At 34.2% G+C, this 14,232-nt stretch overlaps 2 protein-coding genes across 3 annotated transcripts; both read left to right on the top strand.

Annotated features, from left to right (window-relative positions):
- The first annotated feature begins 3,356 nt into the window (after nucleotides 1-3,356).
- On the top strand, nucleotides 3,357-8,501 carry LOC110790178 (splicing factor U2af small subunit B). 2 transcript variants are annotated; one of them, XM_021994956.2, is made up of 6 exons: nucleotides 3,357-3,829; nucleotides 6,022-6,108; nucleotides 6,213-6,294; nucleotides 6,400-6,526; nucleotides 6,610-7,020; nucleotides 7,130-8,501. In XM_021994956.2, the coding sequence occupies exons 1-5, from the start codon at nucleotides 3,593-3,595 to the stop codon at nucleotides 7,004-7,006; spliced, it is 930 nt and encodes a 309-aa protein (XP_021850648.1). In that variant the 5' UTR covers nucleotides 3,357-3,592; the 3' UTR covers nucleotides 7,007-7,020; nucleotides 7,130-8,501. The 2 variants fall into 2 exon arrangements, with proteins under 2 accessions (XP_021850648.1, XP_021850647.1); XM_021994955.2 differs by having other exon boundaries at nucleotides 3,405-3,829; nucleotides 8,102-8,501.
- A 1,548-nt stretch (nucleotides 8,502-10,049) lies between these two features.
- LOC130472300 (uncharacterized) lies at nucleotides 10,050-11,312 on the top strand. Its single transcript, XM_056842908.1, has 2 exons — nucleotides 10,050-10,163; nucleotides 10,924-11,312. Exons 1-2 carry the CDS (start codon nucleotides 10,112-10,114, stop codon nucleotides 11,193-11,195), a joined length of 324 nt encoding a protein of 107 aa, XP_056698886.1. The 5' UTR covers nucleotides 10,050-10,111; the 3' UTR covers nucleotides 11,196-11,312.
- The last annotated feature ends 2,920 nt before the right edge of the window (nucleotides 11,313-14,232 follow it).

The following is a 14,232-nucleotide window of genomic DNA, read 5'->3' as shown; positions in this document are numbered from 1 at the left end:
GGTATAATTTTATTTTTGGAAACATGACAACAATTCGAGGACATCCCAAAGTAGTACACCCGACCAGGAGAAATTCTATTTTGCTCATTTTAACAAATGAGTAAATTTATTTTGCTCATTTACACAAATGAGCAAATTTATTTTGCTCATTTTAACAAATGAGTAAATTTATTTTGCTCATTTGCACAAATGAGTAAATTTATTTTATAAATGAGTAAATTTATTTTGCTCATTTCACAAATGAGTAAATTTATTTTTGAAATTCATATTATTCATATTATAAATGAGTAAATTTGTTTTGCTCATTAGAACAAATGAGTAAATATTCTTTAGCCGAGATTGTAACACCCTAATGGCCTAATCAACATCATCTCAACTTTATCAAACAGAGAAATGAAGAGGAGAGAGAAAATGCAAAAAAACTGAGAAAAAGATCATCTATAACTAATTACAAGTAAAGAAACTACTTTCATAAAACCTTAGAGCCAGATACATCAATGTTCAACTTTGGGTACATTAAGCATATACTCTATAGATAAATTGGTGTCAGCTTCACCTCTTTCTTCTCCTTTTAACTCTTCCCGTCTTCTTCTCCACCACCACCTGCTGCAACAACCATCGTCCATCACAACAAAAAGTGGTTTATGCCAAAAAAAAATTGCCTAAAAAGCCTTGAAAGCCCAACAGTAGCAGCTACCACTAATTTTAGGCGATAAGCTCGGAAGCTCCTATGTCTGTAGTACTAACTCGTACAAACCAACAAACAGGTCCCCGACATACATAAATTCTGAAAATCTGCTCATTTAGTACAAATGAGCGAAAAACAATCAAATGAGCAAATTTATTTGAACAAATAAGTAACTCACTTACTAGAAAATCAATTCACGCATTTGCATAAATGAGAAAGCTCATTTGTGTAAATGAGCAACAAACTTTGTTTCTACTCATTTGTGCAAATGAGTAGAAACAAAGTCAGAAAATCGAGAGTACGATCTAATGTCATAAGGGCAAGGGTAAATAGAGAGATCTAATGTCACTCATTCATAATGCAAAGCTCCAACACATATATGCTTCAATAAAAACTTAGAATTCAAGCAAACAGGGCATCACAAACAAATTCACTATCTAACACAACAAGTATATTGCAAGATCTTCATTATCTAACTCAGCATCAATATTTTGAAGAAAATTCATAACAATCGAAGAAAATTCATCAAGGTGAGATTTTAGAGAATTACCTTCCTCAATTCGACAATCATGAAGCCTACTTTTGAGTAAGAGCCGGTTTGTGACACTCTTTGTCATGTACAACTGCTCTAATCTCAACCATAGACCTTTTTCCGTCACCTCCTTTGCAACTTCCCGCAAGACCTCATTTGAGAGGCACGGTTCCATAGCCGACAAAGCTTTGAGATCAATCTCTTCCCATTTATCTTCGGTCATGGATTCGGGTTTCTTTGCCTTCCCTTCAAGGGCTTTGTGGACTCCATTTTGAATTAATAAAGCTCTCATTTTTTGTTGCCAAAGACCAAAGTTAATTGACCTATCAAACTTTATGTCTAACTTCATAGTTAACATAATCTTCAATCAAGAAACCACCAAAACAAATCCAAACACAACCTTGCTCTTGATACCACTTGTTATGAATTAAAGTCGTATTAATTCAATAAAGATCAAAGGATTTTGATTTATGGTTTTCTAGTTGGGCAATAAATGAAAAACAATAAATAATCAAATAAAAAACACCAAATTTATAGTGGTTATCATAAATGAGTTACATCCACTTTTGGGGAGGGGATTAATGCTTGTATTAATCACTTCAAACTATGAGGAGGTATTACAAGTAGAAATGGTGTGAGAATAAGTTTAGATCTACTTTCTCTCTCTAACTCTCTTGTGTTTATGTGTTTCTCTCACTATAAACTCAACACCCAAATTAGAAATAGGTTTAGTTGGTATACATAGTACCAAAGAAGAAATTAGATCAATGGAGTAGAAAATCCGCCGAAAACAAAAGGCGAGAAGAGACCCCGCTCAGTTGTGCGCTCGCACGACCCTGTTGTGCGCGCGCACAAAACTTCTGTGCGCGCGCAAGCCATTTTTGTGTGTGCGCACAAAATGCCCAAAAGCTTGCAGTAGCTCCGTTGAAATCCGTGTGCGTACAACCCTTCTTGTGCGCTCGCACAAGCCATTTTGTGCGCTTTTGTGCGTGAGCACAAAATGCCTAAAACCTTCCAGTAGCTAATGTGAAATACGTGCGTGCGCACGCCGTCATACTGTGCGTGCGCACAAGATGCAAGTTGCTTCGTTTCTTTTCTTCCTTCAATTATTCCTTGCATAATTTGTAAACCCAACTATATTAATCCTCCATTAAGAATTTAATTCACCTATTCACAACACAAAACACTTTCTCAAAAAACACTCAACGTTGATTGGTTATTTAATAGAGCTCTCCAGTCACTTTTTTACTATTTGGTGATCCAAATATCTATAACTAGATTTTAGCCCGTGCGATGCACGATTTCTATTAAATTATTATGTTAAAATAAAACTCCTATGTATATACCAATTTTATATACTTCGTATTAGATTAAATTAGTTTTTGATTTTGCATTGAATTTCATTTTAGATTTTATTTTTAAATAAATTATGAGAGTGTTTGTTTTTGGATGAAATTGTATATGCGTAATATTAATAATTAATTAAATTGTTATGTTTAAATAAAACTCTTATGTATATACCTTCATTTTAGATTTTTATTTTTAAAAAAATTATGAGAGTATTTTTTTTTGGATGAATTGTATATGCGTAATATTATTAATTAATTAATAAAAATATCTACGTGGCGTTTAATTATTTATCTAGTGGCACTCGACGTTTTAAATTCAAAATTAATTTTGAAATCTTATTTTTTAATTGGCCGAAACCATTAGATTTCCTACATGGCGCTCTAATATTGGATAATGTTTGTTTTTAAATTGAATTTTATTTATTTTATTTTAGATTAGTGTTTGATTTTTAATGAATTTTATTTTAGATTTTTTAAAAAATTATTATAGTGTTTGATTTTAGATGGAGTTGTATATATTAGTAATTAATTAATTAAAGTATGTAGGTGGTACCTAATTAATTATCTACGTGGCAATCGATATTTTTAATTCAAAAATAAATTAGAAATCTTATTTTTCATTGGTCGAAACCATTAGTAATCCTAGGTGGCGCTCTAATATTTCAGCAAATATACCTCCTTTATATATATATATATAATATTAGATTAGATTAGATTAGATTAGATTAATTGTACTTCACAAACAAAATTATTCTCGACTTTGTAACGAGAATAAATTTTTAGAGGTGTTTTGGTCAAGAACTAACTTGAATTAGCTCTCTGTAAAAAGCCCCTAAAACGCCCAATATTAACAAGAGATATTTGGAGAGCTACATCCTCAAAGTACGTAATCCCACTCTATAAACCATCAGATGTTCTGAGGAAGTGTCTAGACCAACATAGAGAGAGAAAATTGAAAAACCCTAGCATAATCCCAAATCAATTTCAAAAGAAGAGAGAGAAAGTAGCTCGAATCAATCAACAATGGCGGATCACTTGGCGTCGATTTTCGGCACAGAGAAGGACAGAGTGAATTGTCCTTTCTACTTTAAGATCGGTGCATGCAGACATGGCGATCGATGTTCCAGGCTTCACACAAAGCCCGGTATTAGCCCTACGCTTTTGCTCTCAAACATGTACCAACGCCCTGATATGATTACTCCTGGCGTCGATGCTCAGGGTAATCCTATCGATCCTCGCAAAATTCAAGAACATTTTGAGGTATAAGTCGTTTTTATTTCCTCATTTGTTTCTGATTCGTGTTAATCTAAATTATAACAGCTTTCTCAACATTAAGGTATGCAATTATTTGATTGTTTCTGGTGTATGTTAATCTATAAATATAAAGTTCTATTAAGTTTTTCTGTTGATTGATTGTTTCTGTTTCGTGTTAATCTAGATTCCTACTATATTGAGTTTTCCGGATTGAATGTTTCCGGTTTTTGCTCAAAATCTTTTGGTTTGATTGATTGTTTCTGATTCAAAAATGTATTGTCTTTGAAGTTTTGTGGTTGATTTCATTATTTTTGTTTCGTGTTAATCTGAAGTCATATGATCCTAGCAACAGCTTTTTGGTTGATTGATTATCTGGTTTATGCGTTTTTTTTTTGTCTTGAGATGTCTACATTTTGTTTTCCTGTCAATTGACCATTAATTAGTTTTTTAGGTTTGTATTTTTGCTTAATTTTGCGCTTAAAGCACACTGAACTCTCTAATTCTCCTACATTTTAATGAATATTTTGAATTCTAGTTGTATGATTGTGCACATAAATCGTCATCCAAACATACAACCACGGTTCAAAGAGAGGAACAAGGAAGGAATCCCCATCTCAAGGACCTACCAACAACGACCAAACAGTAGGCCTAAGCCTTGCAACATATTACAACTACCAATCTAACAATTTATCCGAAGGATACAAACCAAGCTCTATCAGCTTTGAACACTTTTGTACCTAAGATACAATTGATCATATGCTTCACTATGCTTTATATCTCCTTAACTACTACATGAACAGCAGTTATTTTACCATTCCATATAGCTTCGTTTCTCACATTCCATATCGAGTACAAAGTTGCAGCCACAGACGCTATTGCCACTTTTTTCCAAGATTGAGATTTCCTTTCTCGTTTACTGGCCCATCTCAAAATGAAGTAGAAATCACTGGTCATAGCCTTTATTCCGTGCCATTGTTTGATTTTGTGAATGCACTAATTGCTGTATGAACATTCATAGAACAAGTGTTTGCGGGATTCACTATCCTGCTCACAAATGCCACACTTATCAGTTTCACTAATGTCCACTTTAAGTAATCGTTGTCTAGTCTACAGCCTCCCAAGCAAAGCAAGCCAAAGTATGAATCTTTGTTTGGGCAAAGTAAACCGATTCCAGACCAAGTTACTCACTTACTCCAATACATCTTCTGCTCCGGCCCCATCAGCTTTGCATATATTCTTGCAATTTTGTATGTGTTATCAGTCAGCCAGCTATCATCATGTAGTGCTACTCCAATTGCCTCCTTAACTTTGCACATACTCCTCCACGCCCAGCTAGCACTCTTACGGGCCTGGTAGGCACTCAAGTTCATGCCCTTAGTATAAATTGTATGTACCCATCTTACCCAAAGATATCAGCCTTTTGAGCCACATTCCATATATGTTTCCTTATGGAAGCCTTGTTCCACAGGAGTATATTCCTAATCCCAAGACCACCCCAGCTTTTAGGAACACATACCTTATCCCAAGCCACGTATCCATGCTTAGAGCTATTATGCTGGCCAGTCCACAAGGAAGACCTGCAAATTGAAGTATTGTTTTCGTCCTTTTCTTTGCATGCTGAGGAAACTAGGAAGAATATGAATTGTGGCGAGTTAAGCTGTCAGCTGTATTGGGAAGTCTTATCTCCCTTTTTTCATGTTCTCGTTGCTGCTGTGAATTGTGGTATTATAGTTTAAGAAACTTGCTTGACTTTGATGATGAGAAAAAGCATCGCGTTTTACGGATAAGTTAAGGAGAGGGAAATTGCAAGTGAGTGTTTGTTCAGCTGAAATGTTCCCTTTTTGCAAGGACTGTATGGTAGTATGGCACATTAGGATATTTTATGCTTGTTTGTTTGTGGTTTTTATTGTTTTAGGCACAATACAAATTTGTTATATGGTCTCATAATGGCTTGTTATGATGTTTTCTCACTATGAATGCATGTAAGTTGCCACATGTCCTTTGAATTTTTGAAGAGTGCTCATACAATATGTATTCCGAAGCTGTCATGAGGGACATTTCAATTCTTGTGTACATTGAAGTTGTCCAACAAGTCAGACTGTGTTCTAATGTCCAAGTTTTACATGAGTACTTTGGACTGGATGAGATACTTGTCTTGGCCCTGATTATTCTTTTTTTTTCCGTTCTGAACTCTTAAGGATTTTTATGAAGATCTATTTGAGGAACTCAACAAATATGGAGAAATCGAGTCTCTGAATATTTGCGACAACTTGGCTGACCACATGGTGAGTATTGCTGTCACATTTACGGATTTACCTCGAAAAGTTAAATATTTTGTGTTTGTGTGCCGTCATAATCCTTAGTTGTCATGCCTTCCCCAATTCGGCAGGTTGGCAATGTTTATGTTCAGTACAGGGAAGAAGAGGAAGCTGCTGATGCACTCCGCAATTTAAGTGGGAGATTTTATGCTGGTATGATTCCTTTCAAGCATTGCTGGAATCAAGCTTTACAAGCCTTTTCTGAGTTCTATAAATGTATATGATCTTAATGCAGTTGATCTGCAATGTGCTTTGTAGGTCGTCCTATCATTGTAGACTTCTCTCCGGTCACAGATTTTCGTGAAGCGACATGCAGGCAATATGAAGAGAACTCTTGCAATCGTGGGGGATATTGTAACTTCATGCATCTTAAGAGAATTAACAGGTATACTTAGTGGTCTCTTATTTAGAATCTGTCAGTCATGTATTTACTGGAAGATGTGTCAATTTATGATTTTGTACGTTCAGGGAGTTGAGGCGTCAATTGTTCGGGAGGTATAGCAGGCGACACAGCAGAAGCCGAAGCAGAAGCCCATATAGACGTAAAAGTTATGACTATGATGACCGCGATCATGGACGTAGTCGTAGCAGCAAAAGAGATGATGACAGGGGTAGCTATTATGAAAGTAGAAGCAGGAGGCATAGGAGCACTAGTCCTGATCACAAACGAGGAAGGAGCAGAAGCCCTTCTGGTAGGAGAGGCAGAGGAAGCCCTGACAGGGAAGGAAGTGAAGAGAGGCGTGCGAAAATTGAGCAATGGAATAGGGAAAAGGAAGAAGCTGCTAAGATGCAGACCGACACTGGGAACAATAAAGATCATGCACATAGTAATGGTCCCTCACATCAGCAGGGATATGGATATTGATCAACTTGGACATGGTTCGTTTCTTATTCTCTGTCTATACATGGTGTGGCTTTTAAAGATTACACATTGGCATAGCCCAAGAATCCTCTAAATTCATCTTACAGCCCATTTTCCAATGTGCAGGTGTGCAGGTTCACACTTATGTCATATGGAATCCTTTTTCTTTATAAACATCTTCCATGTTGCATGATGCATGCTGTGTCAAAATGTTTTCTTCTTTGTTTTTCTTTGTATTTTCCTGTCCTTTCTTCTTTCAAATTCATAAAAATCATAATATTTTTTTTCATTAAAATGGAGCCTGCTTGTTGCATGCTAGTGTTTCCTGTATATTCATTGTTTTTTCCCTGTAACTTTTTTAAAGGCAAATTATAACGACTGAAGTCTGATGTAAATACATCCACCTAATTAATGGTTTTTGCTTTGTGTTTTAATCTTTGCATTCATGTCTGTTAGCAGTATCAATCAATGAGTCAATGATTAACTTGAACCCTTGTCTGCTTTCCTAGGTTGATTTTATTTTTTTTATTTTAATTTTTTTCAAACTTTATTTTGATCTTACATATGCTTCTTTCTTTTCATTTATGTCCTTCCTGGGGAAAGGTGCAAACTTAGCTTGACTGTTCCTATATAATCATCTTTTTAATGCTTATTTTATCCTGCGTTACACATTGGTCAAATCTTAGGTTGACTTTTTCATCATTCTTCTCTGCCATGTATTTACAAGACATTGTTGAAGTAAAAGGACACTGACTGTTTGGTTTGGTTTTTGGAAGAACAAATCTTGTTTGAGTTTCTTGATTGTGTGTTTGGTTTGGTTTTTCGAAGAACAAATCTTGTTTGAGTTTCTTGATTGTGTGTTTGGTCTGGCTTTTAGAAGAACAAATCTTGTTTAAGTTGATACAGTTGGGAAATTGAGCCCCAGCTATCGAGTGTAATGACAACATATTCTCTCATACGGTTTTCTGTTAGGTTTTATAGTCTGCAAATTTCTGGGTCAATATCTTACATTTACTCGAGTTTTGCAGGTGCAGCTATCCCTGCTCAGGAACAGGCATTTTTATTTAACCACTGCTTATGGCGGTATTTTGTGTACAGGTGACCTATTTTTGGCAATATTGGAGGGTTGCGTTTGCAGGTTATTGCAGGTTTTCCGAGGGATTTCGGCCACTGGTTTGAAGCGTTTGAAAGAATTGCAGAAATCGTCTCTTTCTTATGCTAGGGGATGTCAACTTTGTAATATTCTGGAAGTTTAGGAGTGTTGAATCTGCTGTTGTTTTACTTGATTCCGTGTAGGATACTAGTACTCAATGTTCCTTGTTTACTTGGAGAGTTTATGGGATTGAAAGGTACTTTAAATAGTTTCTGCTGGTTTGATGCAATGTTGTTAGAATTGCAATCTGGATCGCAAACAATGCAAACAAAACCTACTCCGTATTACTTATTATAAATATCCATCATGTAGGAGAATTATTTAACCGGTTACATTCATTTTGCATGATATATGTGGTTGAGGATACTACTTTTCCTTGTGCTTGTACAACGTGTTTGCAATCACATGGAAATTAAACTTGATTTTATCTTGTTAGATACAGTGAATAAGTTCTCATGTACGTTCTACTCCCTCCATTCTGAAATACTAGTCTCGTTTTGACTTTTTCATTCGTTTTAGCTCTATATTTAAATGTAAACATATCCAAATACATGCGCTAAATAAATATAAAAATTTAATATTGTTAAATTACACATTGAGACGAATAAAATAAGATCTGGCAAAATTTTAAAAGGGACTAATAATCAAGAACGGAGAGAGTAAATAAAGTAAATCGAGTGTACATTGATTTATATAAATATAGTGATATTTGAACTAACAACAGGTTCTGCTGACTGTTTGGTCCCCAATTGTTAATTAGAAAGCCAATAATGTTAAAATTTCTTGCTCTGTTTTAAAAATATCGCAACATCATTTGAATAAGCAGAGGAAGTACTAAAACAATAAAATAAAAATAAATTAATCAAATAATGTACTAAAATTAAAAAATAATAAAATAATGTACTAGTGCACCATTTTTCTTATTTTATTGAAGGAATTCACCATCAATAAAAATAATATTTTTTTTTGAAGGTAAAATTTAATAATATATAAGTAATTTGTATATTTGCTTCAAATCTATAACTTTATACTAAAACAGATACTATAAATAATATTTTACTTCTCAGTAAATTTCCCCCCAAAACCCCTTTTCCTACGGAGAATATATATATATCTGCTTTATTTTATTTTATTTTATTTTCTAGCCTTTTTTATAAAATTATTAATGTATGGAAAAATATTGGATTGAAGAATATATGAGGCATGACAAAAATAGGTATCACGGAATAATAATTTGACAAAAATAGGTATCACGGAATAATAATTTGACAAAAATGATTTTAATATAATTAAAATATATTACTCAATATTTTGGTCAAATCTGTATATCAAACAAATAAAATCTTTAATACAATGAAAATTGCATATTGCGAAGTACTCCGTAGATGATTAAATAAATATGTCAAAGATTTATTAATTATGCATTAACTAGCTCTAGAAAGGGGGGAATATTGCACTAACATATTTCTATAAATAAATTGATCAAATAATAACTTTAGAATATTCGTGCACGCACGAGATCTAATCTAGTACGGAGTATTTTGATTTTATCGGTAAAAGTATATACCGTTTGCTTTACTTAACAAACTGAAGCATATATTATCACTGACAAATTCGAAAGAGAAATAAATTTCATCATGGTAAATTCGAAAAAGATGACTACATTCCATAATTTTTAAATTATTTTTGTGCAAGAATCTCAGCATATATTTTATTTTGGTCCAAGAATATCAACATATAAGTACTACTCAAAAGTATATAAACGTAGATACTTTTTTTCCCCTAAAAACAAGATATTTGAATTATATACATATTGCATAAAAAGATTTGGAATAATTTCATGAATCAACTATAAAAGCACTCCCCGAACCCATCGAATATGCAACACTACAAGGTTACAACCCTAATATATATTGCAAGCTAATTAAGTACGTAACAATCTTCTACATTGTCAAATGGCTAAATTCGCAGTTCTATTTGTCTTGGCTCTTCTTGCAATCACCTCTGGTATTTTTCCTCCCCAATTTTTTTTTTATCATATATATAATTTTCCTTCAATGTTATACTGTATTTATTAGTAATACCATGACATATACGTATTATATATAATTTATTATAGTTGAGTACTTTGTATAGGTTTATTACATTAATGTTCCGGATGAGTAGTTCGAAATTGGTTAAAATGAGAGTTTATTTTCATAGAATTGAGACTCTAATGAAAGTTTCTTGCACAATACTTTTCTAATTTGAAACTTTTTGTAAAGGGTGGACTATTGATAGTCAATCGGGTTATTTTCATGCATTTGCGTGTCCATTTATATATCCTTGATGTAAAATCTAATATTGAAATTAAATTTAGTGGACTTGACGTAGATTGTACCTTATTTTATGAGTATTATTATAAGTTCATTTTTCAATTTTGTTATATTTGATTGTTACGTGTTTTTAATGTTTGCATTAGTTGTAAAATTAAAATGGTTAAAAGTATCACGTAAGTACATCGCAATTTAGAAGGTGGACCATGGTGCACACTGAGCATGGTGCACCTTAAGAACACTAATGTATAATCAAAAGAACATCTCTTTACATGAAAAGAACATAATATATTTTTTATTTATATTTTTAATAAATAGTGAAAATAATATAATATATAACATTCTTTATAACAAAAAAAAGTGAATTATTATAACGCATGTTCTTTTGGTGCACCATGGTCAATACTCCACGAATTGAGTATATAATTGATATTTGTGGACATGAAATACAGGAAAAGGGAAGGGTGGCGATGATGGTTGCGACACATACTTAGCGCAAAGTCCAGGAGGATGTCCAAGCATAGAGAAATGTCTACATGTATGCTCAACTTGTTTCACAAATCATGGGAATATTGTAGCTGATTGCGCCGCCCCAAGTGGTGCTTTCAATTACTGGGAATGCAGGTGTTACTTTGTAAATGGTGCCCCTTGCCCGGCAGCACCAGGCCCAGCTTGTCCTTTACCACCACCTCACTGGGTCCGTCGTAATCATACCCAACCCTAGTTCCAACTTTTTACTTTTTACTAATTGATGTAAGTTGATTTACATCTATCACAATAATTAAGTTAGTAATTAAAATCATCAAAGTTATTATTTGATTAATGTCAAATCCATCATATCTTCAAGGAAATCTCACTATAGCTCCATTCATTGTTGTTTTTCTTTGACCTAAATTATATACTACTCCGACGGAAGCTGATACATATACCCCTTGGGTATGAAATAGTTCCATACTCTGGGTTTCCATTGGTTGTTTTCACAAAAGCAACCCCACATGGGATTTAAATTTAAATCTAAAATAGCAACCCCACATGGAATTATTCAATCTAAACCAATCACAACTCAGGGAATGAAACTATTCCCTACCCAAGGAGTATATATAGCCTTTCTGCTACTGCGACTATATACACTGATGCACGTGATATGTTCGGATATTTTTAAAATTTTAATTTTATATTCAAGAAATGCTCAACGCATGTGCACCAAACCACAACACGTATTGAAAAGAATGAAGAATGATGGTAATGTGAGTACTAGGATGTACATCAGTACCATATTCCATCATACATGTAATCATTAGCCACATGATCCTAGATTGATTCTGTTTTTTGTCATATGTGGGCCGGGCTTGGGGTAACTCAGGCAATTGTGGCAATGTAAGTTTGGGTACTCGGTGCACAGTTGGTTTAGGGAACTAAGGTATGCTTTGCAAGTTCAGACACTTAGACCACTCTCACTAGGTGGGGGAAAACAAATCTCACCACTATCTCTCTGCCATTTTCTTACTCCTTCACACCACTTTCCTCACATACAAATTTTGCTACAACAAATTCATCCCACCAATGAGCTAAAAAAAAACTCCTCACCACATACTTTTACTTTTACTATTCACTAAACCCCACTACACTTTCTATTTCCCACATACTCCATCTATTTTGTATTTATTCGATTACAATAATAACTTAAATTAATTTTAACAATTAGTTAAGATAAATTATTTAATTTACGTTAACTTTTTTATTTACGTTATTTTTATATTTATTTTTAATACTATAAATTTAATTGAAAATATTTTATAATATTATTTTAAATTATAAATGATTTTTGAAAGTGTGTCAAAATATAGCAAAATTGGTCTATATTTATAGATCTTGAAATTTTATGACATTTGGCATAATAATTATTATTTATTATTAATTATTTTTCAGCTAAATTAGCAGTTAACAAAAATATAGGCGTTTTAAAAAACAAATAATTTTCTGATTGGTTAATCAAACAAACTAACACGTGGCAAGAGGTGATTGGGCCAACCGCTGCCTATGTCAGATGTTAATGAGTGTTTGGTTTTGTTTTTTTGGAATTCTGTGGATATTGGGCTTTGTTTCACGTGCATTCATCTATTTCCAACAGAAAAAAGTCAGTAGCGGGGGCCATAAATTATGGCGAGCAAAACAGAAAAAAAGAATGCCCTGCGAGTTATTTTTCTTTTCCTCGTGAGCAATTTTTCGCTTCCCCGTTGATGTGGTACGTGTTCTTTTTTTTCCTCACCGATTTTTACTTGTGAGCAAATTTTCTCTCCACTGCTGGGAGTGCTCTTAGGATACTCTGCCAAGGAAGCCTCTAGAAGGCGACGAGCTGCAATCGGTACTCATCACACAAGCAACAAGCAGTATTCCAAGTAGAAACAAGCGAGAACCCATGGTTTCAGGAAGTGATGAGCTCAAACTAGTACATAATTAGGATGGAAAACAACTAACCTGTTTAAGGAGTTTTTAGGATTGACATGCATGCACAAGAATAGGGGTCTTGGGATGGGTAAAGTGGATATTAGGTGGCTATGAATACCCAAGTGGGTGGTGAGAAGAGGATGGTTATAATTTCTTATCAATTGGGGCAGAGATGGGGATAGAAAATGTTAGATGGAGATAGAGAGACCTTCATCCGCATCCACTCTGTTCAAGGGTGGCAATTTTGTATGAACCCGACGGATATCTGAACCACCCGAACTGAATATATGGTTGAAAACCCGATAAAACATGGATGTTAAACGGGTGGCAGGTGGATCGGGTGATAGGTCGGACCGGGTTCGGGTGGAGGTTCATCCAACCCGTCACCCGATGCATCATCCGATCTATCCATCCATCTGTTAAAATTATTAATTTTTACTACAATTACTTAATTACTACTCAATAGAATATAAAAATATTTACATTGATATATTATACTCTGTTCTTAATGGATATTGGTTTAATTTATAGGCATCTAATTATTACCTAATAATTTTCCATTTACAAGGGGAAAAAACCATTGTTTTGCTTGAAAGTATGTAAATAAATAATTTTTTTTGAACTTGTATGTATTAGCTAATAATTTTTATTATTATTAGCATTTTAGGCTATTTTATACTGTAGATGTATCAAAATTATAATTCGTTGTCCTTTATATAAACACATGTTGCTTTATATTTACATTATACATAAAGTTGACGATTCTTTTAATTACACCCATTAATCACCCGATTCATTCGCGGAAGATGGAAGGTTCGGATATGGATGATGGAAAGAAGGATGAGTCGTATGATGGATGCACAGTTGGCAGATGAAGCTCCACCCGATCCACCTTTGATCCATTACCACCCCTAACCCTGCCCCATTGACATCCTACTCTTGTGCACTTCAACCAAATCCCAACACAACATAAAAACACAGAAAACCAACTCCATCGAAGTTAGACATTGTCTCAGTTTGACTACTTTTAGTCCTGATTAACGTCTAGAACGGGTGAACATTTGAAGATTAACATTTGCTTCTCATTGTGGCCACGCTTTGGGGCATTTGGCTGCAAAGAAATGACGTTGTCTTTAATGGCAGAACCCCGAATGTTGTGGAGGTTCTTAACTCTACTCATCATGTAGAAGACAACCTTCACATTCCAATGACCATCTAGACCAACCTCATCATAATGACCAGCCTTGCTTTTGGGGAAAGGTGTGATTAACTCCCGCGGCATTGTTCTGATAGGGGGAAAAGCGCTCAATGTG

This window comes from Spinacia oleracea, chromosome 4 (assembly GCF_020520425.1).
Source record: "Spinacia oleracea cultivar Varoflay chromosome 4, BTI_SOV_V1, whole genome shotgun sequence".
NCBI classification, from domain to species: domain Eukaryota; kingdom Viridiplantae; phylum Streptophyta; class Magnoliopsida; order Caryophyllales; family Amaranthaceae; genus Spinacia; species Spinacia oleracea.
The sequence above is the reverse complement of the archived record's forward strand: the minus strand, read 5'-3'. Positions and strand labels throughout refer to the sequence as shown.

Coding starts and splice junctions, on each gene's coding strand:
- LOC130472300 (XM_056842908.1), top strand. CDS start 10,112: ATGGCTAAATTCGCAGTTCTATTTGTCTTGGCTCTTCTTGCAATCACC. Junction 10,164..10,923: donor TCTTCTTGCAATCACCTCTG/GTATTTTTCCTC, acceptor CATGAAATACAG/GAAAAGGGAAGGGTGGCGAT.
- LOC110790178 (XM_021994956.2), top strand. CDS start 3,593: ATGGCGGATCACTTGGCGTCGATTTTCGGCACAGAGAAGGACAGAGTG. Junction 6,109..6,212: donor ACAACTTGGCTGACCACATG/GTGAGTATTGCT, acceptor CCAATTCGGCAG/GTTGGCAATGTTTATGTTCA. Junction 6,527..6,609: donor CATCTTAAGAGAATTAACAG/GTATACTTAGTG, acceptor TTGTACGTTCAG/GGAGTTGAGGCGTCAATTGT.